At 40.4% G+C, this 23,697-nt stretch overlaps 2 protein-coding genes and 1 long non-coding RNA gene across 3 annotated transcripts; 1 reads left to right on the top strand and 2 right to left on the bottom strand.

The window, feature by feature from the left end:
• Positions 1-255: 255 nt before the first annotated feature.
• LOC133711304 (uncharacterized) lies at positions 256-3,435 on the bottom strand. Its single transcript, XM_062137445.1, has one exon. It carries the CDS (start codon positions 3,433-3,435, stop codon positions 256-258), a length of 3,180 nt encoding a protein of 1,059 aa, XP_061993429.1.
• Positions 3,436-10,716: 7,281 nt separating this feature from the next.
• Positions 10,717-13,134, top strand: LOC133712276 (uncharacterized). The gene is made up of 3 exons (XR_009847275.1): positions 10,717-11,085; positions 11,180-11,469; positions 12,724-13,134. It is a non-coding gene; the product is annotated as an uncharacterized LOC133712276 (long non-coding RNA).
• A 4,442-nt stretch (positions 13,135-17,576) lies between these two features.
• LOC133709717 (LEC14B homolog) lies at positions 17,577-23,401 on the bottom strand. Its single transcript, XM_062135553.1, has 10 exons — positions 23,218-23,401; positions 22,560-23,021; positions 22,300-22,419; positions 21,584-21,661; positions 20,951-21,121; positions 20,509-20,586; positions 19,897-20,072; positions 18,911-19,066; positions 18,374-18,434; positions 17,577-17,985 (listed from the first exon to the last, which is right to left on the bottom strand). Exons 2-10 carry the CDS (start codon positions 22,935-22,937, stop codon positions 17,794-17,796), a joined length of 1,410 nt encoding a protein of 469 aa, XP_061991537.1. The 5' UTR covers positions 22,938-23,021; positions 23,218-23,401; the 3' UTR covers positions 17,577-17,793.
• Between the last annotated feature and the right edge of the window lie 296 nt (positions 23,402-23,697).

Genomic DNA, 23,697 nt, shown 5'->3' with positions numbered 1-23,697 from the left:
CCGCCAATCAGAGCAAGATTTTGCATCCCACTCTGTGTCATTTACTGTCACTACTCTGGTTGTCGGGACTGCTAGTTCTACTAGAGAAATAGCCTCTGATCCATACACCAGCGAGTAAGGGGAGAAACCTGTAGCAGTTCTGGGTGAGGTGCGGTAGGCCCATAAGGCATCTGGAAGATGAGTGCTCCATCCTTGCTCATATTCGAACACCATCTTGCTCAAAATTCTTAGCAATGTCTTGTTCGTAGCTTCTGCCTATCCGTTTCCCTGGGGGTAGTAAGGAGTGGACTTACGATGCTTGATCCCATATCCTTTGAGCATTTTGCTGACTTCTTGGTTCACAAAAGGGGTTCCATTGTCTGTGACAATCTTGTAGGGGATCCCATGCCTGCAAACAATGTATTCCCTTATGAAGTTACACACCGCAGCTCCTATGGCCTTGCGAAGAGGGACGGCTTCGACCCACTTTGTAAATGATTCTGTTGCTGTGATGATCCAAACACATCCATTGGATGCTGGATTGATTTTCCCTACAAAGTCGAGCCCCCAAGTGTGGAAGGGCCAAGGTGTTCGCATGTCTTGAAGAATGGTTGATGGCTTGTGAATTTGATTGGCGTGTGCCTGGCATGTATGGCATTTCTTCACCTTTAGGTGGGAATCTTTTTGCATTGTTGGCCAATAATAGCCAAGACTCAACAACTGGCGGTAAAGCTTTCTTCTCCCTTGATGTTCACCGCATTCTCCTGCATGCATTTCCTCTAAGACTTGTTGTGATTCTGCAGCTCCAAGACATCGCAGTGGTTTTCCGTTGAATCTTCTTCTGTAAAGCACTCTCCCATCCATGAAGTATCTCTTCGATGTCCTCTTCAATTTGTATTTAAGGTTTGCATCCACCGGAAGGACTTTGTCAAGCAGGAACTCTAAATACGGGGTTCTCCAATCGCCCGCCGCTGTTACCGTAAGGACCTCCCCCTCTGAGGGTAACATAGAACATCTAGAGCATGCAGCCTGTATTTCAGAAGCTTGCTCTTTCATCTTCGGCCAATAATACCCTTTTCGTTCTAGCCGCCTGTATAGACTGACTACTTGCTCTAATCCACAGGCAGCTTCGTGTACTTCGCTCAATCTTTGCTTGGCTTCTTTTTCACAAATGCATCTGGCTAGAACACCGCTTGAGAGTCGTTTGTACAACTCCTCATGAAGGATCACATACTCCTTCATATTTTTCAAATTGTGTCTCTTGCTTCGGCACATTAGGCTGCTTTTAATGGGTTTTCGCCAGTCATCCTCTTCGGGTAGTTCTGAAAGAGCCAATGCTTCTATGGATGGTTTGCTTTTCTGGGTAACCTTGACATTTGGCTGTTCTTTTGTGAATGACAGCTTGGACCCGAGAGTGGCCAAAGCATCTGCATACCTATTAGTGGATCCGGGTATGTGTTCCAGAGTCGCCTGATCAAACATTCTGATCAATTTCTGGGCTAAGGTCCTGTATGGTGCCAGGGCTGCCTTTTTTACTGCGAAGTCGCCTCTCATCTGGCTAATAACCAGGTTTGAATCTCCAATGATATTGATATTCCTTACACCCATTTCCACTGCGGTAGACATGCCAATAATAAAAGCTTCATATTCAGCAACATTATTGGTGCATGGAAAACTTAACTTGAATGACAAAGCTTTGGTGTTGCCTGTGGGGTCTATTAACACGACTCCAGCTCCACCTCCATTACTCGTGGCCGACCCATCAAAGAAGAGAGTCCAAGGTTGATGGTCATTTGCTTCTTCATCGGTGAGCATTCCTACCATCTCTGGTAACTCCCCAGGAATGTCTTGCATGAGTGGAATTTCTTCAGTTCCAGGGAATAAAGCAAGCATGTCGACTACTGCTTGCCCTTTAATGGCGCGGGGCATTACGCACTCAATATCAAACTCTGCCAGCTGCAGCAGCCACCTAGCCAATCGGCCAGATAAGATTGGTCTTGTGAGCAGGTACCTTACTGGATCAGTCTTCACCATGAGGTGGAGCTTGTGAGCCAGGAAGTAGTGGCGCAATCTTTGCGCTGCGTAGATAAGCGCAAGGCAGATCCTCTCGGTCTTAGGATAGCGTGCTTCAGCTTCTCCCAACAAGCGACTCACATAGTACACGGCGCATTCTTCTCCATTTTCATCATCTTGGGCAAGTAAAGCCCCCACTGCAGTGTCAGTTGCAGCTAGGTACAGCTTGAGAGGGACACCAGGGATTGGCGCCTTCATAGTTGGCAGCTTGGTGACGAGTTCTTGCACCTTCTTGTAAGCCTTTTTGCATTCTTCACTCCATACAAATTTGATCCCTTTCTTGAGGAGAGGAGTGAAGACTTTTATCATCGCAGCTAGGCCTGGAATGAAGCGTCTGATGTATGATAGCCTGCCCAAAAATCTTTTTAATTCTTTCTGGTTTGATGGCGGTGGAGTGGAGGCTATGGTTTTTGCTTTGTCTGGATCAACATCTACTCCTCTGCTATGCACCACAAAGCCAAGAAATTTCCCGATTGACACTCTAAATGAACACTTCCTAGGGCTCATCTTGATACTGTATAGCCTGCACCTCTTTAGCACTTTTCTTAATATACCCCAGTGTTCCTCTCTTGTCTTGGACTTCACCACTAGATCATCAACATAATCTTCGACTTCCTTCCCCATCATGTCGTGGAAAACAGCGGTCATGGCTCGTTGATAGGTTGCGCCGGCATTCTTTAGACCGAACGGCATGACAGTATAATGGAAATTTCCATAAGGGGTACGGAAAGCAGTCTTCTCGGCATCTCTAGTGGCCATCTTGATCTGGTTATAACCGCTAAAGCCGTCCATAAAGGATAGCATGCCTTGACCTGAAGTTGAGTCGATGAGCATGTCCATGTTTGGCAATGGAAATTCATCTTTTGGGCAAGCTCTGTTCAGATCTCTGTAATCGATACAGATTCTGACCTGACCATTTTTCTTTTTCACTGGAACAACATTCGCAAGCCACGTGGGGTGCTTGATGGGCTTGATAAAACCACAAGCTAGGAGCTTCTCGATCTCTCGCTTGATTTGTACCTCATCGTTTAGATGGTAATTTCTCCTTGCTTGCACCACTGGTTTAGTTCCTGGTTTCACATTCAACGTATGACATACAAGGTTTGGATCCAAACCAAGCATCTCCTCATAATCCCAAGCAAATACATCTTTAAATTCTTTGAGTAATGCCACTAGATGCTCTCTTTCTTGGGGTGACAGGTTCTTACTGATGAGTATGGGCTTTTGTACTGCAGGGTCATCACTCAGGTTCACAGCTTCCACTTCTTCAGCCACTGCAGTGGATCCATCTTGCATGCATTTCGGTGCCGGCAAAGCTTCTTGAAGGGTAGGAGATTTAGGTGTCATGGATATCCCTTCGTCTGCCCTGCATTCATCCTCCATGACACCTTTCTATATGGGGCCTTCCTATGGGTTACAGCCAGGCCCCGCAACCCGTCATAAGCGGTAGATGGTGCGCCCATTGGGCAACACAACTTTGGAACACCGCGGTGGAGCTTGAGCGCATGCATTGGCCTCCCTTTCTTGATTTACCACCGCAGAAAAATCTCCATCACCTATATCTCTAATATCTGGCCATGATGGCAGAGTCATGCCTGAAACTTTAGAAGGAACAGATCCCCCATCAGTTGTGAAATCATCATAGTACTCAACTTCAATAAAGTGAGCCTCACTTTGATGGAACGGTAATTGATTCCCCGGTATTCTGATAGGCTTGAGGCCGATTCTCCCTTTGACACATTGGTGGTAGGTGGATGGTATCAGCCTGTGCTTGTTGAGCCACGGTCGTCCTAGCAAGGCATGGTAGCTTGTGTCCACATTCAAGACTTGAAATTTGGTCCAGGACCGGATTGGTCCTACTTTAAGATCCAGCTGTATGTAGCCTATGGACATCTCATCTGCCTCCGCAAAACCAGATATCCTCATCTCTGTTTTCACAATTCTTGATTGTGGGATGCCCGCGGCTTTAAGGACATAAAGTGGTATGATATTGAGCGAAGATCCCGTGTCCATAAGCGCCCTTCTCACAAACACATCATTGATCTGAGCCTCTAAGTAGAGAGGTCTCCTGTGGTCTGGATATGGTACCTCCATATCTGCGTCGGTGAAGATTATGGCATTGTCATTCTCCAACATAGATATTGTTCTCCTTGCTTCCGCAGCAAAGCATTGCAGTCCGTATTCCTCAGAGATGCGCATCAGGGCTTCAGCGGCAGCATCCCTGGCTTGCGGACCATACTCCAGCTGATCAAATAAAGATTTGAACCTGGGATTTTGTTGGAGTACTTGCGTGGCAGGGAGCTGGTGATTTTTGTCAAGATAACGCTCCATTACATCGTCAATTTCAGTTACATAAAATGCCTGACTTGTCTCACCACGAAAATAAGCCATGCCTGCCGTATTGCAATGATATGCCTGATTTGTGTCCCTGCTTTGGCCAGCACGGTCAGCTGTAGCCCCCAAGTCCTTTCTTCCAAAAGTTGGAAAACTTCTCTCGTATTCATTCGAGTGCAGCCATGGGGTGTTGTAACCCTGAGGCTTAGCGTACCTGCTCCAAGAAGACTGATCAAAGATTTGTGAACCTTGGTACTGGCATATTGCACTTTGGTACTGCCTCCCATCTTCCTCCATATGATCATTAGCTGCGGTGATCACAGCGCATGTCTCCTTTCCTCTTCGCCTTGGCAATGGGTCTTCATCAATCTTTTGTGGCCTGGTAGATAACTCAAGCGTCCCATCATTTATCTTTTCATGGAGAATTCTTCGCAGGACTTGGCAGGCTGGGCTTGGATGTCCAACGAATTGATGGTAACGGTAGTAGCGGGGATCACTTTTTCTTCCTTTGACGGAGGCTTTTGTGGTCGTGGTAACTTGATGACACCATCAGCAAACATGGAATCTAGTATGGCATGGAACTCCTCATTGCCACAAGGAATGGCTGGATATGTTTCTCGCTTTCTTTTATAAGAAGACTTATCTTCAATCGCGAGGGTCTGATGTGCATCCTTCTTGTCAGACCGCCAGCTTTTTTGCGCCTTTACAGACATGCTTGTCTTCTTTGCTGCATCCATGAGCCCAGAAAATTGGCCGATACCAACGTTCTCCAGATAGACTCTATACTCTGGCAGCATGTTGCTGAAACAAATTTCTACCAGAGACTGCTCTCCTTTCTCATCATAGCAATCAAGAGCCAGGTCACGAAACCTGCGAACAAAGTCAACAAGGTTCTCGCTTGTCCTTTGACGAGTGTAGTTGAGTTGTGTAATGGTGACTCTTTCTTCATGCTCGAAGTACTTCTTGCAGAATTTACTTGCCAATTCTTCCCAAGTTCGAATAGAGCCTGCAGCAAGTGTGGTGTACCATGTATAGGCACGGTCAATGAGTGTTTTTGAGAATTCGCGAAGTCTGAGGTTATGGTCCCCCGCATGAGGTCCGAGTGCATCGATGAAGCGACTGATGTGCTCTTTGGGGCTTCCCTTCCTCCCATCAAAGAGGATAAAAGTCGGTGTTTCGTACCCCTTAAGGTAAGGCAAGGAGGTCAAACTTGATGGATAAAGGGGTTGAGGGATGTACTTCCAATCCTCATTTGTGCGCTGTAATTCCTTCTCTAGCATGGCAACCACATCCTCCTGCGTAACAAAAGACGGTCCCTTCTGCTCGGATCCTTTGGCTGCTGATTCTTCTTGGGAAACTTTCTCCCTTGTGTCATTTTGCTCAGTGATTGGTTTTGGTGCAGGGACAGGATTCTTCAGTTCCTTCACAGCTTGTATGAGTTCCCTCTGCGTGTCTCCGAACTTAGTAAGGATACGAACAAGATCCACCATGGTTAGTTCTTCCGTCGCTTCTTCTTGTTCTTCTTGATGCTGCCCCTCGTGATCTTGCTGGGATTGGGGTCTTGCAGCAGACTCACTAACTGCTTCTTGAGAGCGTGTGCTCTTGTTTTTCCTGCTTGTGCGGGATGGAGCCATGATCTGAATCACAACCTAGTCCCCAGCAGAGTCGCCAAAATGTGAGGGTTCTTTTGAATTAAGCAAGACTAGGACAAAGTTAACTCAATAACTTGATGTTAATGAGAGAATCTTGTGCGTGATTCAGATATTGAATGAGGCTTGACAGCGTGAGGATGGTGTGGGAGCTGGAAACATACTACGGTGGGAGAATTTGGGGATTTTTGAATTTGGTTTTCTGGAAGATAAGCTTGAAAGGGAGGTTTAGGAGAAAAAAAGGGCTAAGAGCTGGGTTTTGTGTTTAGAGGCCTGGAAGCTTGAAGAGTTGGAAGTTTTCTTAATATTTCTAAGTTTTCTGGGTTGTTGCTTGATCATCATTTCAGTTTCAAATATCTCATTTTATAGGCTCAATTGGAGGGGTGTTATGGTGGCTCAAACCCTTTGGTTTAATGGGTAAGACGCTCCTCCTTTAGCTCATGCAGGATTTCTGCCTTAAGATTTGGGATATCAGAGCTTACATGAGATATGGAGTCTTGGAAACAGGGGAGGATTGTTGCAGCCGTGCGCAAAAACTGCAGCAGAAACAGCTGCGGTGACAGAAAATCTGGAACGAGGTTGAAGGGGCAGCTAGGGAGCTGTGAGCTCATCGTTCAAGAGGGAAGGGGATATCTGCCTACCAGTTAGAAAGTTTCCTCCTTGCCAACTGACGGGGGGAATCGATATTTCTCCTGGATATTTGGGTTGAGTTGCAGCATATTTAGCAGCTGCGGGGAAAGGAAAGGGAGATAGAAGAAAACGGTGAAAGTTGGGCTACCCTATTTCTTTTGGGTTTGGGCTTTTTCTTTGGGCTTTGGGTTTTGAGGAAAAAAGGTTGACCCAAACCTCATTTTCACCAATTCGCTATAAGTTTAAATTACCGGGCTTGGATCTCGAGCCCAAGATCGAGACCACCGATGACGTTAAACCAATAGGCGAGCATTATATGTTTCCGTAACCTTCCACACCATACCCACTTCTGCAAGCCCTAGAAATGCATGGATGTGGCTTGGGTCCACATCTAGGGTGTGTTTGCTTGGCGGGTTAAAGTCGAGAGATGGGTATAAAATTCCATAGTTTTATGGAATTTTATACAAATTGCGTGTTTATGCTAAAATATGTCGTGACGACATATTTATTTTGTCGCGTGATTTTTCGGGTACCAACATTAGCCCCCTTGATTATGTGGGCTGCTTGAAGCATGAAATGGGCCGCATAATCAAAATGAGGAAAAATCAGCCCAAGCTACAATTCCCAAGGTGAGTCAGCGTGAGAGGCCCATTCTACCTCTTTTCTTTTCTTTCTTTTTCTTTTGAACAATAACGTGTTAAGACTCCACAGTTTCACCTCCTCTTCCCGCTTAAGGAGTGTTGGACTCTTCGTGCTCTATCTGAAACTTTGAGCACGCGTCCCTTGAAGATTCCAGAGATCCCTGAACCTACTGGGCCTCCGGATTCGAGGTATTCCTTTCCCCTCTTTTGAAACCCTAAAATTCTCCTCCTTGTCTCTTTTTTTTTTCTTTCAGCGTGTAACCGTTGCATTCCTCCTCCTACTGCGGGGAATCACGATTTTTTTTTTTTTTTTTCTGTTGTAGGGATCCATCTTACACTTCTTCCAATTCGCGGATTTGATTGCATGATCCTTTTTATCTAAGGTAATCTCGAACCCTTGGGATTGTTGAATCGGGTAAAATTTTTTGTTGAATGGCTTATGCATGCAGATGGGTTATGGATGTCTTGTGATGGTTTGAATTAATTTCGGTATTGCATCGATCTTTACTCTTGCTGCGGCTTGTGTTCGATTCCTCCTTACGGTGATTGACTCTGTTTTCTTCTCTTTTTTTTTTTTTTTTCTTTCGTTGCTGTGGTTGCTGCTTGTTCATGCCCAGTCTTCCTCTTAGATTGATCTCACTTGAGTTCTCTTATTTTTCGCTATCTAATCATATTAACTTGATTAGGTCTTCTATTACTAGTTGGATTATGATGCTAATCCTAATGGACTTATATTGATCATCCATAGATTATGTGAAACTATTTTTAGTGTACGCTATAGAAATGTGATGGAAGTTGAGCATCTTTTGAATTATCCTAGTGAAAATGATACTGTGATGAAATCATTTACTAATGAAGTGTTGTTGAAGGGGTAATGAATACGTCCATAGAAGATAGATGATTAAGATTCAAATGACAGTTGTGCTCCACCAACTTTTTCTCCAAAAAAGGTATTTCAAGCAGTAGTAACCTTAAATAATTACTTGCTACAAAATGAAAAAACATACCAAATTTGGTGCATGCATTGCAAAAGTTTAAGAATGAAAATCAATTCGGTTCAGAGACGAGGAGAATGCAAAAGACTATAACAACATATTTTCAGAAATGGCCAAATTGAGAAAATAATTTTTTTTATAAGTTTCTTAAATTTTATTAAGAAAATATTTTTATTTGTTAGTTATTTTATGTAGGGTGGTGTTATGTCGGTGAGCTGTGACTTGTTAGTAAGTTATAATTCCAATATTGTAAAGGTCATGCATGAGTTCGATTCTCACTGACACATGTAAGGGTGTGGTGGGTTAAGGATTTTTTTTTTTTTTTTTATGTGGGTGGTGTTATTGACACACCATTTTCTCTATTCACACACCCACTCTATTTTTATTACTTAATTCATTTTATTTAACTAATTACCCTAATTACCCTCCCTTACAATTATGTTTCTTTTTCTTTTTTCTTTTTCCTATTTGGCAATTCAATCATCCCTACCTTTTTTTCTCATCATCATTCTATCTATGTTCCTCAACGTGGGCTCGAACCCCAACTCCATCATGTATCTCAAGCTCATTCCCGTCTACTTCTTACACCCTCATCTCTACACCTTATCAATCAAGCTCTTCGGGAAGGACTCACACACCTTCGCAACTGCCATGGCTAACGAGCCCACACCAAAATGAAGGAATAGATCATCCATATGAAAACCTCTTCACTTTGAAAAACAATGCCATACTGACAACATAGAAATCAAAATCTTGAATTTAAAGAATGACGCCGATGAATTGGGCGACCTCGGTGATTCCAAACCTTAGGGTTAGATTTTAACCAGAAGAGGATCCATCACTGAGTCTCTACCGAATTGAAATTTCCATACTTTGTTTATGTGGCTTTGTTTGCTTCTCACTGTTAGTTTTGGCCTTTCAATGTTTCTTATACTGGTGATGAGGTTTTGAGGTGAACTGGCGAGTCGACACATGACGGAGAGGGGCTATCCCTATCTGGAAACTCCTCAAATTGCGTCAGATGATTGACTTGCCGAATAAAAAAAAGAAAAAGAAACAAAATTGCAAGGAGGGTAATTAGGGTAATTTGTAATAAAAAAAAAAGTAAATTAAAGTAATAGAAAAATAGAGGTGTGTGAATAGAGAAAAATTGTGTGTCAATAACATCACCCTTTATGTATTTAATCAATTATTAATTTATAGGGAAAATGTCCATCTACCCAAATTTGAGTCACATTAACCCCATTTACCCAAACATCTTATAAGATTGCCCACTTACCCAACAAATTACATATTTTTTGCCCTAATATCCAATTAAGTTATTTTTTATTCTTTTTTGTTTATTTTTAAGACAATTTTGCCCTCTCTTCCTTTGTCACTTAGAGAGAGACTTCGCCGGACTCCGGTAGCCTGTCGCCGGATTCCGGTGACCGGTCGCTAGATTCCGGTCACCGGAATCTGGCGTCCAACTTTATTGCCCCTCAATAATCTTATTATTGCCTTCCAATAATCGGTTTTTTGCCCTCCAATAATCTTATTATTATTCCCCAATAATCTTTTTAATGGCCCCCAATAATCTTATTATTGCCTTCCAATAATCGTTTTTTCGCCCCCCAATAATCTTATTATTGCCCAACCAATTCATAATAAACAAAACAATCACTACTAGCAACATCCCATATTGAAATCGGCCAATTTTTTGGAGAAACAAACCACCACAACAACATGGACGACGTTGGAGGCCTCCTACGCATTTTACCAGAAAGAGGGGGGAAAAAAATAATAACGAAAGAAGAGGAAGAAGCCTGAACGACGGCGTCAGAGCCCCGACCCTAACTCCGGCTGGCGCGTGGAGCTTCGGAGGTCTGATGACGACCCTGGCGTAGCGGCAGAGCTTCAGAGGTTTTCTTCTCGTGGCAGTGGTGCTCGCAATCGGAGATGCAGTCGAGGTCGACCGTCAACTCTCTGATCTCACAATTCCGGCAAACGTCAAACTCGCCGAGTTTTCTGTATCGGAACCGTCGACACGAGGCTTGAGGAGCTCCGATTCATCGCCGATTCAGTCAGACCGAACCTCGCCGACTCAGTCCGATCAAATTTCTCTGACAGTTCGATACACATCCGGAGGCTCCCTTCCAGTTTCAATCTCGATGTCCTTTCTAACTACTCCTGCTACACCTTGTTCTGCGACCTCTGCCCCTTCTTGCCCAATCTGAGAGGGATGAGAGAGAGAGGAGTGTAGTTTGTTAATTCAAATGAGGGCAAAACTGACATTGATGTTTAAATTGGGTAAATGAAATTAAAAACTTCTTAGTGGAGTAAGTGGGCAATTTTTAGGCTCAAATTGTGTAAATAGTCAATATCCCTAATTTATATATTTGTTGGGTCCTAAAATATTTCTAAAAAAAATTAAGGGAAATGATGGAAAAGGTCACATTAGAGTGTGAAATGATAAAAATGTCACCTAGTTTCCCACTTGATAAAAAGGTCCATTATAAATTGTTAGTAATATTAATTTAGTCCTTATTAATAATAAAGTGATGTTAAAAAAGGTCAGTTTTTAATTTTTTTGATTCCGATTATGCCCTTCAAGCCAATTCTCTCTCTATATTCTTCTCCTCCTCCTCACAGACACAAACCTCCTCTCTGGAGTGTCAATGGCGAAGAACGACGCGTCCTTGGGATCAGTGTGCCAGCAATTCGGCAAGCCTTCGACGATCGACGTCTCCAGAGATAAGAGCCAAACGCGCACATGAGGCCTTATGATGATCTCCTTACCAACAGGTGTGACTCTTTTCTCAATTCTCCCTAGCTTTTTTCAAATCTGGTATTTGTAATTGTAGTGAATTAAAGGTTGTGAAACTTGGATTGGAATCAGGTACTAGACCTCTTCATGTCCGCAGCCGAGACCACCGACTCTGATCGGCAAAACGATGCTGTCTTAGACGATGCGACGCAGCTGCGCTCCGTAGCTTCTGTTTCTCGGTCTCCGGCGCTGCCATGGGAGAGCGACTGTGAGGATCAGGTCAAGGAGGGGATCGTTAGGTTTTCGACCGATGGCGGGAGTGGCAAGAAGAAGAAAAAGACAAGGTTTTGGTTGAAGAAGAATGGAGTAGTTAATAATGTTACTAAGAACTTGGGTGATGATTCCATCTTAAAGGCCTTGAGGTATTTCTTGTTCTAGTACTTTGATTCTTTTATCTTTTACTGAAAAGCATTATTAATTGGATTCTGGTACTTGTATGTCAATATAGAAAGCCTTTGATTATGGTAGTACCATGTGGTTTACAAAACTATCAGGTCGGAAGCATTAAAGGGTTGTTAGGGAATTTGAGTCATTTGACGATAGTAGAAGAAAACAGCTACATGATCCTGAAGATGGCCAGCTACTGGACATTGCTTGTAAATCTTTAATTAATGAGTTTTCAGAATTTTTTCAGGTTCGAATCAATTATGAAACCATCTTGAGGTTAGAGTTTTTATAAAGTGAACCTGTAAAGCCTCTAAAAAAGGAAGTAATTTAGTTGTGGGATTCAGGTCAACATTTTCAATTGCTGGTGTAAAACAGATCTTAGCACAACATTTCATTTCTAATCTGTTTCTAGAGGAGTAAATCATGTCACCAAACATAATTACATAATAGTTTTGTCACTTTGTGTGCAACTTAGATGCCAACCTCGGAATCCCTGCCATTAGCGTTTAAATTGTCATGACTGCCAGCTTCCTTTGGTTCACTTCAGCCTGTCTTGTTTCGCATTGGGTGTTTCAAATGCGACAGAAGTGAGCATCAAAGATAATATTAGTTTTCCATCTTTTGATTTCTTGGAAACTAGCTTGCGTTGTCAACTTGTGAGTTTGGAACCTTTTTGAGCAATTTTGAGTTGCTATGTTCAAAAGGATCCAAGTGTATCATCATGTAGTAAGTGTCACTGAACTATTTTGACATTAGTTGAAGTGGAGTCCGTAACTTACATATTGAAACTATTTTAATTAACATGTTGATAAGCATTAATAATCAATGTGAAATTATGAAGGTATGATATTATTGATATCCAGTAACTTTTGTCCGTTGTTTTTGCTATCTTGATTGACAGAGAAGATTTCATTGTGAATTGCAATGTCCTCTTGTTTCATTCTCCTTCTGTTTGATTTGATGTTTGGAAGTTGGAGGCCTCTGTTTGGAATATCTTGCAGGAAGTTTTCCTTAAAATATTGGTAGATGTGTTAATGTCCTAATTTCTGCTGTTTTTCCGAGTGGATTTTATGAAGCTTGGTTGTCTTCCTTTCTGTCAGTGTTATATACTTTCTAAATGGATGTTGATGTAGTTGAGGCTGCAGCTTTGGGCTCAGTCAATCAAGTCATGGTTTGTCTGATCCGACTTTCATGTAATAGGCTTGTTTTTCTGTTTCTTTCTTCTGCAGGAGTTCGTCTCCTTTGGATAAATCGACTCCTTTTGGGCTAAATTAACACCTATTATGAGGCCACCTAACATCCCCATTCGGCATGTGATTCTGATAGCATAATCCAGTTTCTGGTTTGTAAATATACAATCTTCAGACAAGTGGTAGTGATGGTACCATGGAATGTACTATATTTATCATAATGTACAGAATGTACTAAAATCTGAAAAGTATGTTGGAAACTAGTCCAGGAGTACCATGGAAGAGCTGAAGAAATAAATGAGGATTGTCTCATCTTGATTGGATTGGAGGGGAATTTTGTATTTGCAGTAAAATGCTTTAGGCTGTTGAAGAATGTTGATGCTGTATTACTGATACTTTTGTATCTCAATTGCATTTTTATAGATGGAATAAATTGAGAAAACATCATAATTTTGTTGGCGGTTGTATACTTTTTTGTTTGGTTGACCAGGGATTGACAGTGACATGGTCAGTGAGTTTGCGGGTGACTTGAGGTTAACAGTGACTTGGTCAGGGATTGATAGTGACTTGTTCATGACTGTAACATGGCCAGTGACTTGAGGTAAACAGTAACATGGAAAATCATATGTAATTGACAGTGACTTGGTTAATGACTTGGCTATCGACTTGTGATCAACATTAGATATGACCAGTGACCTGGCCAGTGACATGTTCATAACAGAGACATGAGGTTAACAGTTACCTGGTCAGTGACTTAGTCAGTGACAGCGACGTCACAGGCCAGCTAATGATTTGGCCAATTACATGGTCAGTTACATACATTGTAAGTGACATGGTCAGTTACATGATCAGTACAATGTCAGTGACATGATCAATTACATGGTTAGTTACATGATCAGTTACCTGATCAGTTACATGATCAGTTACATTGTAAGTTACATGGTCAGTTACATACATTGTAAGTTACATGGTTAGTTACATACATTGTAAGTTACATGGTCAGTTACATGATCAGTTACATAATCTGTGACTTGACTATTAACTTAACCAGTTACATGATCAATTACATGGTCAGTTACATAATCAGTTACATGGTCAGTTACATGATCAGTTACATAATCTGTGACTTCACTATTAACTTAACCAGTGACATATTCATGACTGTGACATGGTTAGTAACTTGGCCAGTGACTTGGGCTTAACAGTGACCTCATTAATTAGGGACCTGACTTGGCCAGTGACTTAGTCAGTGACATGAGTATAAGTGTCTAATAGTGACATGGTCACTGACATACAATGTGACAAGTTACTCAGTGACATATTCATGACTGTGATATGACCAGTAACTTCACCAGTGACATAGTTAGTGACTTAAGGTTAATAGTGACTTTGCTAGTGACCTCACTAACTAAGTACCTGGCCTGGCCAGTGACTTAGTTAGTGACATGTGTATTAAGTGTGTAACAGGGGACCTAGCCTAGATATGATTTCATAATAAGAATACTAAACTTTATGAGCTATAGGAGCAGTAATTTAACAAAACACTCAATCCCACAAGTCATGATCGCCAACATAATGAGCATCAAGACCAACTTTTTTTTTTGGGGATTAAAGAAGATCTAAAACTGTAAATGAAATAGTATAATCTTGATTTTCCATTGCACATATACTATATCACAAAGTAACAAAACTGAAACAATATTACAGAATCAAAATATCGAAATCCCAATCAATCGATCAAGGGCAAATCAGGTGCAGGTGGATTGGAAGGGCAGGTGGCTTTTGCCTTTGGTCTGGAGGTAACTGTAAAGCTGCACGCATGCAAAAATCCATACAAAAATTAATAAGCATACTTAGTATAATTAGAAATACTAAGCAACTGTTCATGATATCTAACTCATAAATAAAATGAGAAACTACATAAGAAAGTCATGACAAAACCAATTGTATTGCATTTGAAGAACAAAGAACCCAAACTAAGAGAAATGAATGACACCTAGCTACCAACATCAGTAAAGCAGGGTCATTTAGGATGGAATGAGGCACACATAACACAATGATTATAGCCTGTCAAAACTGAAATACAAGTGAGCGACTGCTAGCCCTTCCTTTCGAACAATGGACACATACCTAGAAGTGTTGTGTACCATTCTGTTTGATTGACTGCAGACACATAAATGACAAGATCATTCCATTGAAATTGCTTCCACTCATCAACGTTACCATCATATTGAAAAAGCATCACAACAAAACCACTTGACAAAAACTGCATTACGGTGTATAAGATCAAACACAAAGCCAATTCAATAGAATGTCAATGCAAAATAATCTATTAAATATCACATTCCAACTATGAAAAAGGCATGAAACATCAAATAACATAATTATAAAAATTTCAAATCAGCAACAGTAGTTCATTAGTTCAAGAACCTGGAAACTTTGAAACGTTCTTTATGAGTTTTCTTGCTGAGAGGAGTTGGTTTCTTTATCTTCATATTACTTAAATATCTTCTAGCCTAGATGATCCTACTTGGTGATCAATAGCTAATGCAAGTCCAAAAGGCAACCATTGAAAAATCTTTTGGAACAATATTCTTATAGATAGAAAAAGGCAACAAACCAATCGTTCATAGGGTTTGAAAGAACCACATACATATTTTCACATTTTTGAATTCAAGCTTCAAACTCGGATTCATAGAAAAAGGCAACAAACCAATCAACTTCAAATTCCAAGCATATTCAATGAAGTTCATAGAATTCAATCTCAGATTCAAAACAAAACAGATATTCAACTCCAAAACGATCAAATTCAAAGCTCGATAAGGAGAGAATCAACTTCGATTTCATTTAGAGAAATCGAGCGAGTAAGAATCGAAAATCAAAATCGCTTAAGCTATACGAGATTGGTTTAAGCTACACGATCAAACCAGTTTCCGACAACAATTACAGTTCAAATTTTACTTCAACAATAAAACCTGGGCTTACCTTGATGGTGAGGTCGAGAAGGAGAGCCCAGGAGATGGAGTTGTGCTTGGAGGCTCGTTGTCTCGCCGAGCTCTTATCGGCCTCGAGGAGCACCGATCCCAACTGCAGGGCGCGATCAATGAGCTTGATCTGATCGGCGTCGGAGTCACGGGAGTCGAGGATCCAATCGAAGGAGAGATCGATGGTGAAGGGCGGCGAGTCGGAGAAGTCGAGGAAGGTCTTAAGGAGTCGCGGTCAAGGAGGTTGGGATGGTAAGGGTTTGTGGAGAGAGAGAGAGAGAGAGAGAGAGAGAGAGAGAGAGAGAGAGAGAGAGAGAGAGAGAGAGAGAGAGAGAGAGAGAGAGAGAGAGAGAGAGAGAGAGAGAGAGAGAGATTTTGGTAAAAGGGTTGAATCTGAACGGATAACATATTAACAGAAGGGAGGGAGAGAGAGCCAGCGGTGGCAGTTTTTGTAATTAAGTTTAACTCTAGTGGTAGGTTGTTAATAGATGACCTTAATTATCAGGGGGACATTTGTGGTGTTTGGATTATCATAAAGTACTTTAAAATGACACAAAGAATTTTGGGAATTACAAGAGAGAGTTTTTCTCTCTACTCGAGAAAAACCTAAGGCCGCCTCCAGTTGCAATCTAGTTCTCGTCCGGCGGCGCCCGGACGTTGGAGATGGCCTCCGGCCTCACCACCGTCATAGGTTTGCTGTCGGACGGGAGACCTATGCCTTGGTGGTTTCCTGAGTGAGGGTTTCGACTCGAGGTTTGGCTAGAATGGGTGAAGGTAGCGTCCGGGCGGATTTCTGACTTGGAGTCGGATTCATAGTGCAGGTGGGTGCTTCCAAGAACTGCGGCGGCGTCTTCGTCACGGGATTTCCAGAACTAGGAGCGGCGGTGGCTATGGCGATTTTCTGGGCAGATCATTTTGTGGAGGCGTGGATTGCTGTGGTGGTTCGGCGTGGCTATGGAGGGTCTGGGCGGATCGTGGAGGCTGCGGGGCTTGGTAGTTCTGGGTGGTCTCGTGTGGGTGGAAGCGGCGACTGGGTTCTGGATGGTGGTGGTCGGCGGCACCACACCGACGCTGTGCGTGCGGCTTGTGGGTTGGTGTTACTGTTTTGGGCTGTGGTCACCTTTTCTGCTGGGCCTTGAGCTGGGCTCCCTCTATCTTGGAGCTGCCCTCTTGGGCTTTTACTTTAAGGCTGTTGTTTGTCTTTTCAATAATTCCCTTCATTTAGGGAACTCTATTTCCTTTGTTTTTAGGGCACTATAAGTTTTATCGTTAGGTTTGCTTATTTACTATGTCTTTTCATAGTCTGTAGGCTTGCTTAAATAAGTGAGCATGGGTACCGTCAAATGATCGGACCTAATCTATGTATCGCTGTGGTTTTCCACAAACTCTTTATCTACCCAGAGATGGTAGAGGGAGGATATGTAATGGTCCTTTCTGGCCTGAGAATTAATATATATCGACATGATATTCTTCAAAAAAAGTATTTTAAAATGACCTCTTTTATCATTGTCTCAAAAAATTATTATTTTATGCATTTAGCGAGATTATTAGGACCAGAAAAATTATTATTTAACTGAGCTTATTAATTTATTAAATATTAATTTATCGAGATTTTACTGTATAAAGATTTCATGGTCCCCAGTTTAGTCAAAGGAGCCACAATCTTATTTTTACATTAAACCCTAAGCAAGACTCTTCCATTGTCAAACTCAAAGTTTTCGTTAGTCGGAGTGTCGGACGACTTGCCTACATGGTCAGTCCTGACATTTTGGAGGGCTGAAGTGAACAATTAAAATGTTGCCTCAATTAAAAAATCATAACAGTCGAACAAATTTTTTTTCCTATGTAGAAACTTCATGCATCTATGTTGTTCAAGCAAAAAAAAAAAAAAATTTTGCCAAACATGTATGAATACTAGAACAAATCATTTGGACGTTATTATTGCACTTTATACACCATATGGATTTTGAGCATACATTTACATTTGTACAGCCATTACACAGCTGTGAAGAAAGACCTATAACTTCTCCGTACTGAGTTCACTGACTGTACCTACAACTTTGAGAACTATTTAAAAAACTTAATACCAAGAACATCTTGTAATGTGCAAAGCAATGAACCATCCTCAATAGAAAGCTCTCCTCCGCCTTACTCTTGGCTTGACCAGCGTAGGAACTTGATCATCTCCCGGAAACTCCCATCTCACGATACTCCCATCCCAGGAAGAACTGACCAACATGGGATATGTAGGATGCCAGCTACAATCTCTTACAGGTCCATCATGATGGAAGAGTTTCGCAACTTGAGCGCCAGTCACCTTTATAGAGTGGACAAATAAGTAAAAATTGAGCACCAAATTCTTGTAGAATGAAAAGATTAGAAATTCGAACACCCATGTTTGCTTTAAGCGAACAAGATAGAGGCAAAATTAGGAGAAGTTTTCATGGTAGTGTTCTGTCATTAGAGAATAGAGACGGAAAAACAGAAGGAAACAACTGTGATTCTTCCTTTGCCACAAATTCCACTATGCTAAAATCATGTTCATTTTATCCTAATTAAACTCAAAGATCAGAAGCCAAATTGTACATGTGCATGAGTGTGCAGACGAATACTAAAAGATGACAGTTACCACTTCTCATTCCATTAGCTATTTCACAGAAGTTACATGCAAAACACACATCTTGATAGTGAGAAATATTACGTACCAAATCATAAATATAGACCGAATGATCACTAGATCCAGTGTAGATGTACTTTTGTCCAGTGCTGCAATAAGAAGGATTAAAAGTAAGAAACTTATCCAACATGCCAAAATATTGTCAACAGGGCAAATTAAGTATTGCATATCATCAGATGAAATGATGCCCTATAACCAAAACCAAGGCGAACAAGATTGTGGGTAAAGGGAAACTAGCTGTTATACTCGGCCAACGTCCCAGGATCTGACATAATAAACAATGACCAGGTAGAATCAATAACATAACAGAGATCCAAAACCAGAATACTGCATCTGGAACATGACATGAAGCACACATATACTGCTGCAGCTCGTTAATCATTACCTCAGAGCTCAGTGCTCAATGACGTTATGAACTAGTAAAGCCTTAGCACACTCAACTCTGTATTTACAATGTCTATTGTACCGCACAGACTCAAGCCAGTATCACTTTGCATTTTGGGAATTCACACACATTCTTAGCCAAATTCAAAATATTGGACTAGAATACAGCACTTAAAATTACCTATATGCTGGAGAAAAATAACAGCGAATTAAAGTGCGCAGGACTGAATGGTCTCTATATGTAGCCAACGACTGATCCAAGGGATGTCTCGAAGTTCTTGCATCAGCTGGGTACTCCATCCACCTGTAATCCCAGTCACGATCTGTAATCCTTGGACTGTGCAAGAATTGAAATATTAGTGCGACAAAAATGTACATGTAGGACAACGGAGACATAAATTAAAAATAAAGATGCATGCACCCACATCCCCACACCACAGGAACACACAAGCAGGCACACAAAAATTAACTTGAGATATGTGAACTGCGTGCTTTGCTATGGCATAAACACAATACCAGACAAAAATTATAATAGCAATATAATGTAAATATATATTGTGTGTGTGTATATTTGTTACCAAGAAAAGAAAAGAAAAAGTTTCCACCATGCTTATAATAACAACTTGACAAGCTTAATCTTACAAATGATCCTCTTTCCAACTTCACCACATGTTTTTCCATTATAGAAAGACAAGCATGAAGCCTTCTTACTGACCTTGTTGTTCTTGGACCAAATTATAAAATTTGATTCCACAGTACAAAACAATGGGAGGGTAAACTGAAACAATGCCCTTATAGGCAGGGTGAGAAGAGGATGAGAAATTGTACCTAAACCTTAGGTAGGACTGCTTTAAAATTGAAAACTAATCAGAAAATATTCAATGTTCTCTTCTTTCTCAGCAGTTCAGCATTTATAAATCATTATTACCAGACCATATATCGTCTTCTTTATACTACTCACATAAGCTAATACATATTATTATAGGTCCAGTGATTAACTAAGACTTGTCATAACTCATAACATGTCAAAAGCAGATATTACTATGAGAAGACTGTAAAATTAAGTCAATACATCTGATGCAGAAAAAAACTAACTCCCAAATTTCTGTACCACCAAAGTTGAATGTGAATAATTTGAAATGAGCAGGAACAAGTAACATCACATACTACATATTTCTAGAGGACATCTTCCGTATATCCCAAAGTTTGGTAGTCTGATCCTTCCCATTTGATATTAAGTAACGTCCATCTCCCCGACTATCAATAAACGTTATGCCTTCAAGATGTCCCATCAGAACCCCAGCTGCTTGCCCTTTCGTGATAAAGCAGCGTCTATCCCACACCTGTAAAAGCATAGATGATGCTAAAGTTTCTCTCACTGAAGATCTAATAAAGCAATTAAGCAGAGATCAGAAGTATTGTCTATGTCCAATTCAACAAGTAGCAACCTCCCCTCCTAAATACTAAAAAAGCATCAAAATGAAAATTGTGCCTACAGGTATTACTACATAACTTTTTAATAACTTGGTCGCCAGTTCCCAATAATAGTAAATTAAAAGGTGCAAGATTTTGGAATTTGACGTCAAGCATTGATTTAAAATTGAAGCAACTCTTGCAACGAGCATTACATTCAATAAGCATGCAAGAGTATAACACTTTCAGTGACTACAATGAGAAATGCAGTTCTAGAAAGATTCAAAAGAGTACTAACAGTTTAGAGATAGTAACAGTTCTGGATTTCTGTATCTAATCTTTATAAGTAACGGGCATCACCCTTACCTTACAGAGGTTATCATCACCGCCAGAAAATATGAGATGGCCAGTCTCATCTGCAAAGCATACTGTGTTTACATCTGACTGCCAAGGGGGGAAAAAAAGGTTTAATTGATGCCTTTAAGTACCATTAATTCGGTCGCCAAAGGAAGAAACTGGAACAAGAAACAGTCTCAATACGAAAAGTAGTCAAATATTTTCTTACAAACCAATACCAAGGAGCAATTTGATTATTTCCATTTTTAAAGCCTTTAATGTGGCTCAAACACATTTCTTTGTTGTTGAACATTGATAGATCATAGATGAGAGATAGAAAAGAGGAATTATAGCAGGTGCTATTATTATTAATAATTTTGAGAAATATTGCCACAAATAATGAAATAATGATTAAGAGAGACGACTCCTGACGATAAAAAAATAAAAATAATAAATAATAAAAAAATCATACCGTATGCGCTGGTATTTTGAGGCTAACTTTGTTTGCTTGGAGATCATAAACATGTATTGAAGCATCACTACTTCCAGCCACAAGCTCTCGCCCATCAGTTGAAAATTTAACAGAGAATATTCCAAATTCTTCATCATAATCAACAGAAAAATCCAGATCTTCATGTATTTCCTGAACAAAAAGGTAATTGTTTTCAAATGTCAAACAAACAGAAGAAAGATACAAATGTGACCGGAAAGTGATCCTATGATGCACAACATTATAATAATAAAATCAGCAAACTGATTGACTTCATTTACCACAAGACTCCATAATTGAAAATTAACAGCCCTTCTCTTTTCATCAATTATAGTATCACTGTTGATAGATCATCCAATATAATTATAACCTTATAGCTAGCTCACCACAGATATCCAAACTAGCAAGAAATCTGCCAACTTCTGTTTTGGTAAAATTGATATAAGTTCCTACTCAGAAGATGATAATAACGTTTCAAACCAAATAGGCTGAAAACTTAACTAATAATAAGGAAAAGCTTAGCAATGTTATTGATGAAACGAGATCAACAGACAAATCACCTAAGCTGGTATTCTACAAGCTATTTCATATTAAAGTGAAAAGCTTGGCATTTACCGTAATGTTTGCAAGTGACTCTGTCGTAGAAGATCCAGCATTCACAATATGGACAATAGGTGACATGCTAGCATATGCCTGCAAATTTTATATTGAAAATAAGTGTGATTAATAAAATGAAGAGACATATGCAGAAAATCACTACACAAGAAGATAGATTAAATATGAAATTTAGAATTTCATTAGCATTCCATATACAATAATACTATGTAATTTGTATGGTTTCATTAGTATAAATTTCCTTGCAGTATTTGCATTTATGTGTCAGTAGGTCTTCAAGCTTAGATCCAAACTGTTCATCAAACAGCCAAACAAAAAATGCAATAAATCTTATACATCGACTTTATCATCATAGACACAACAAGTAAAAGTATTCTTGAATGGTAGTTCAGATGAATAACTACTAAACTAACACGGCACCAAAAATCCAATAAATCTAGATAGGGTTATCTTTTTTCATCCTAGATACAAAACCTAAAAGTGTACTGACAAGAGGAGAAAACACTACATCTGTACAAGCTAAGAGACTTGTGCGAAGTTGAAAAAGTTAAACAATACATACATGGGTTGATTTCGGATTTGCTATTTAAAGAATTGGTTCAGATTCGAATAAACAAAATACTCAGCATACATTCATTAACCAAGACAACCTATGATTAATAGTCCTAGTAAGATATCCAAGTTCCCTGCTGTTCAGTAAATCATCACAAACTCACAAGAAATCGCTGATCTGGTGCTAGAGATGTATCAGTAATTGTCCATCTCAAGCTTTTGGTTAGAATGTCCTTCTGAACTGTCCATCCCTTTTCAACATTATATATTCTAATATGACCCCCCTGTTTCATTGAAAAAGATGAAAAATTAGTACCACCAAACTGCAAGCATGTAGAGTGCAAACTGAGGCTTTAGCACATCAACTGAAAATCACGACATAAATAAATGAATGATATCATCAAGCTAATACAATTCACGATACCTGAAATCCAGCAACAAAAAACAAGCCATCATTCGAAAACTGAGAAACATATGCAGGGCTATTCAACTGGTCCACCCCCCATGGACCATTAATGGGCAGATACCGGCTTAAAACATGACAAGCATCTGCTGACGAAAACCTCCCTCGTCCCGAATAATTACTTTCACGGCCCATCAACATTTTCAGTGTTGACACCGGTAACCTCAACTTTCCGGGCAAGACCCCCCTCAAATGCTGATGGGGCCTTGATCTAAGCTTAGTGAGGTGAGCCACTTCATGATCAAGACTCTTTGATGCTTCATTGGCTTCTTCACTTGAAGCAGAACCTTCAACAGCATTTGCACTATTATCTTTCCCAAACCTCCTTCTGTAACTCATTTCTTTTCAAATTCTAGCCAATACCCACTACTCAATTGACCCTCATATCACTGAAACCAAGCTCAAAATTCTGACTTTGGTGACCTGCACATATTATAATTGAATGCTTCAGATTACTTAGCCAATAAAGTTGCAAACTTTAACCTCAATCCTCATATTCACATTTCACACAGTAGCCAATTCAATTCCTGAGCAACTAAATCAATAACAGATAAACAAAAGATTCGAAATTTTGAATACCAATTTGGAGTGCAACCTTATATTGATCAAAGTTACTTACTTGACTCTGCGAATCGAAATTTGAGCCCTGGAAAACGAGGTTTATCTTTGAATTGGAGTGATAGGAGAGAGAGAGTCACGAATCGGTGTTGGGTTGGTTTTTATAAAGGAATGGAGCTGACAACTATATACGTGTTTGAATGGGGAAGCAGATGGTGTTCGACTCTCGAGGACTATATACATTAGCTGTGGACCCTTTGATTTCTAAGCCAAACACAACACCAAACTACACTTGTTCTGATCACATGGCCAGACCGTACGCCTGTGCCTGATTTTTGTTGATAAAAATATCTGATTTCGTTTTTCGTTTTATTAATTTGGCAAAAATTTAAAAACGATAATGTATTCCGCGGTATTATTATGATGGTTAAGGCCTCAGAGGCTGCACTCTTCGGGAAAAAAGGTGGAAAAGCTACAAATCTCCACTCTAAAAATAAAAAAATTAATTTTTATGCATATTTGTTCTTAATTAGAAAAAAAT

This window comes from Rosa rugosa, chromosome 5 (genome assembly GCF_958449725.1).
Source record: "Rosa rugosa chromosome 5, drRosRugo1.1, whole genome shotgun sequence".
NCBI classification, from domain to species: domain Eukaryota; kingdom Viridiplantae; phylum Streptophyta; class Magnoliopsida; order Rosales; family Rosaceae; genus Rosa; species Rosa rugosa.
This window is presented reverse-complemented; position numbering and strand designations above follow the sequence as displayed.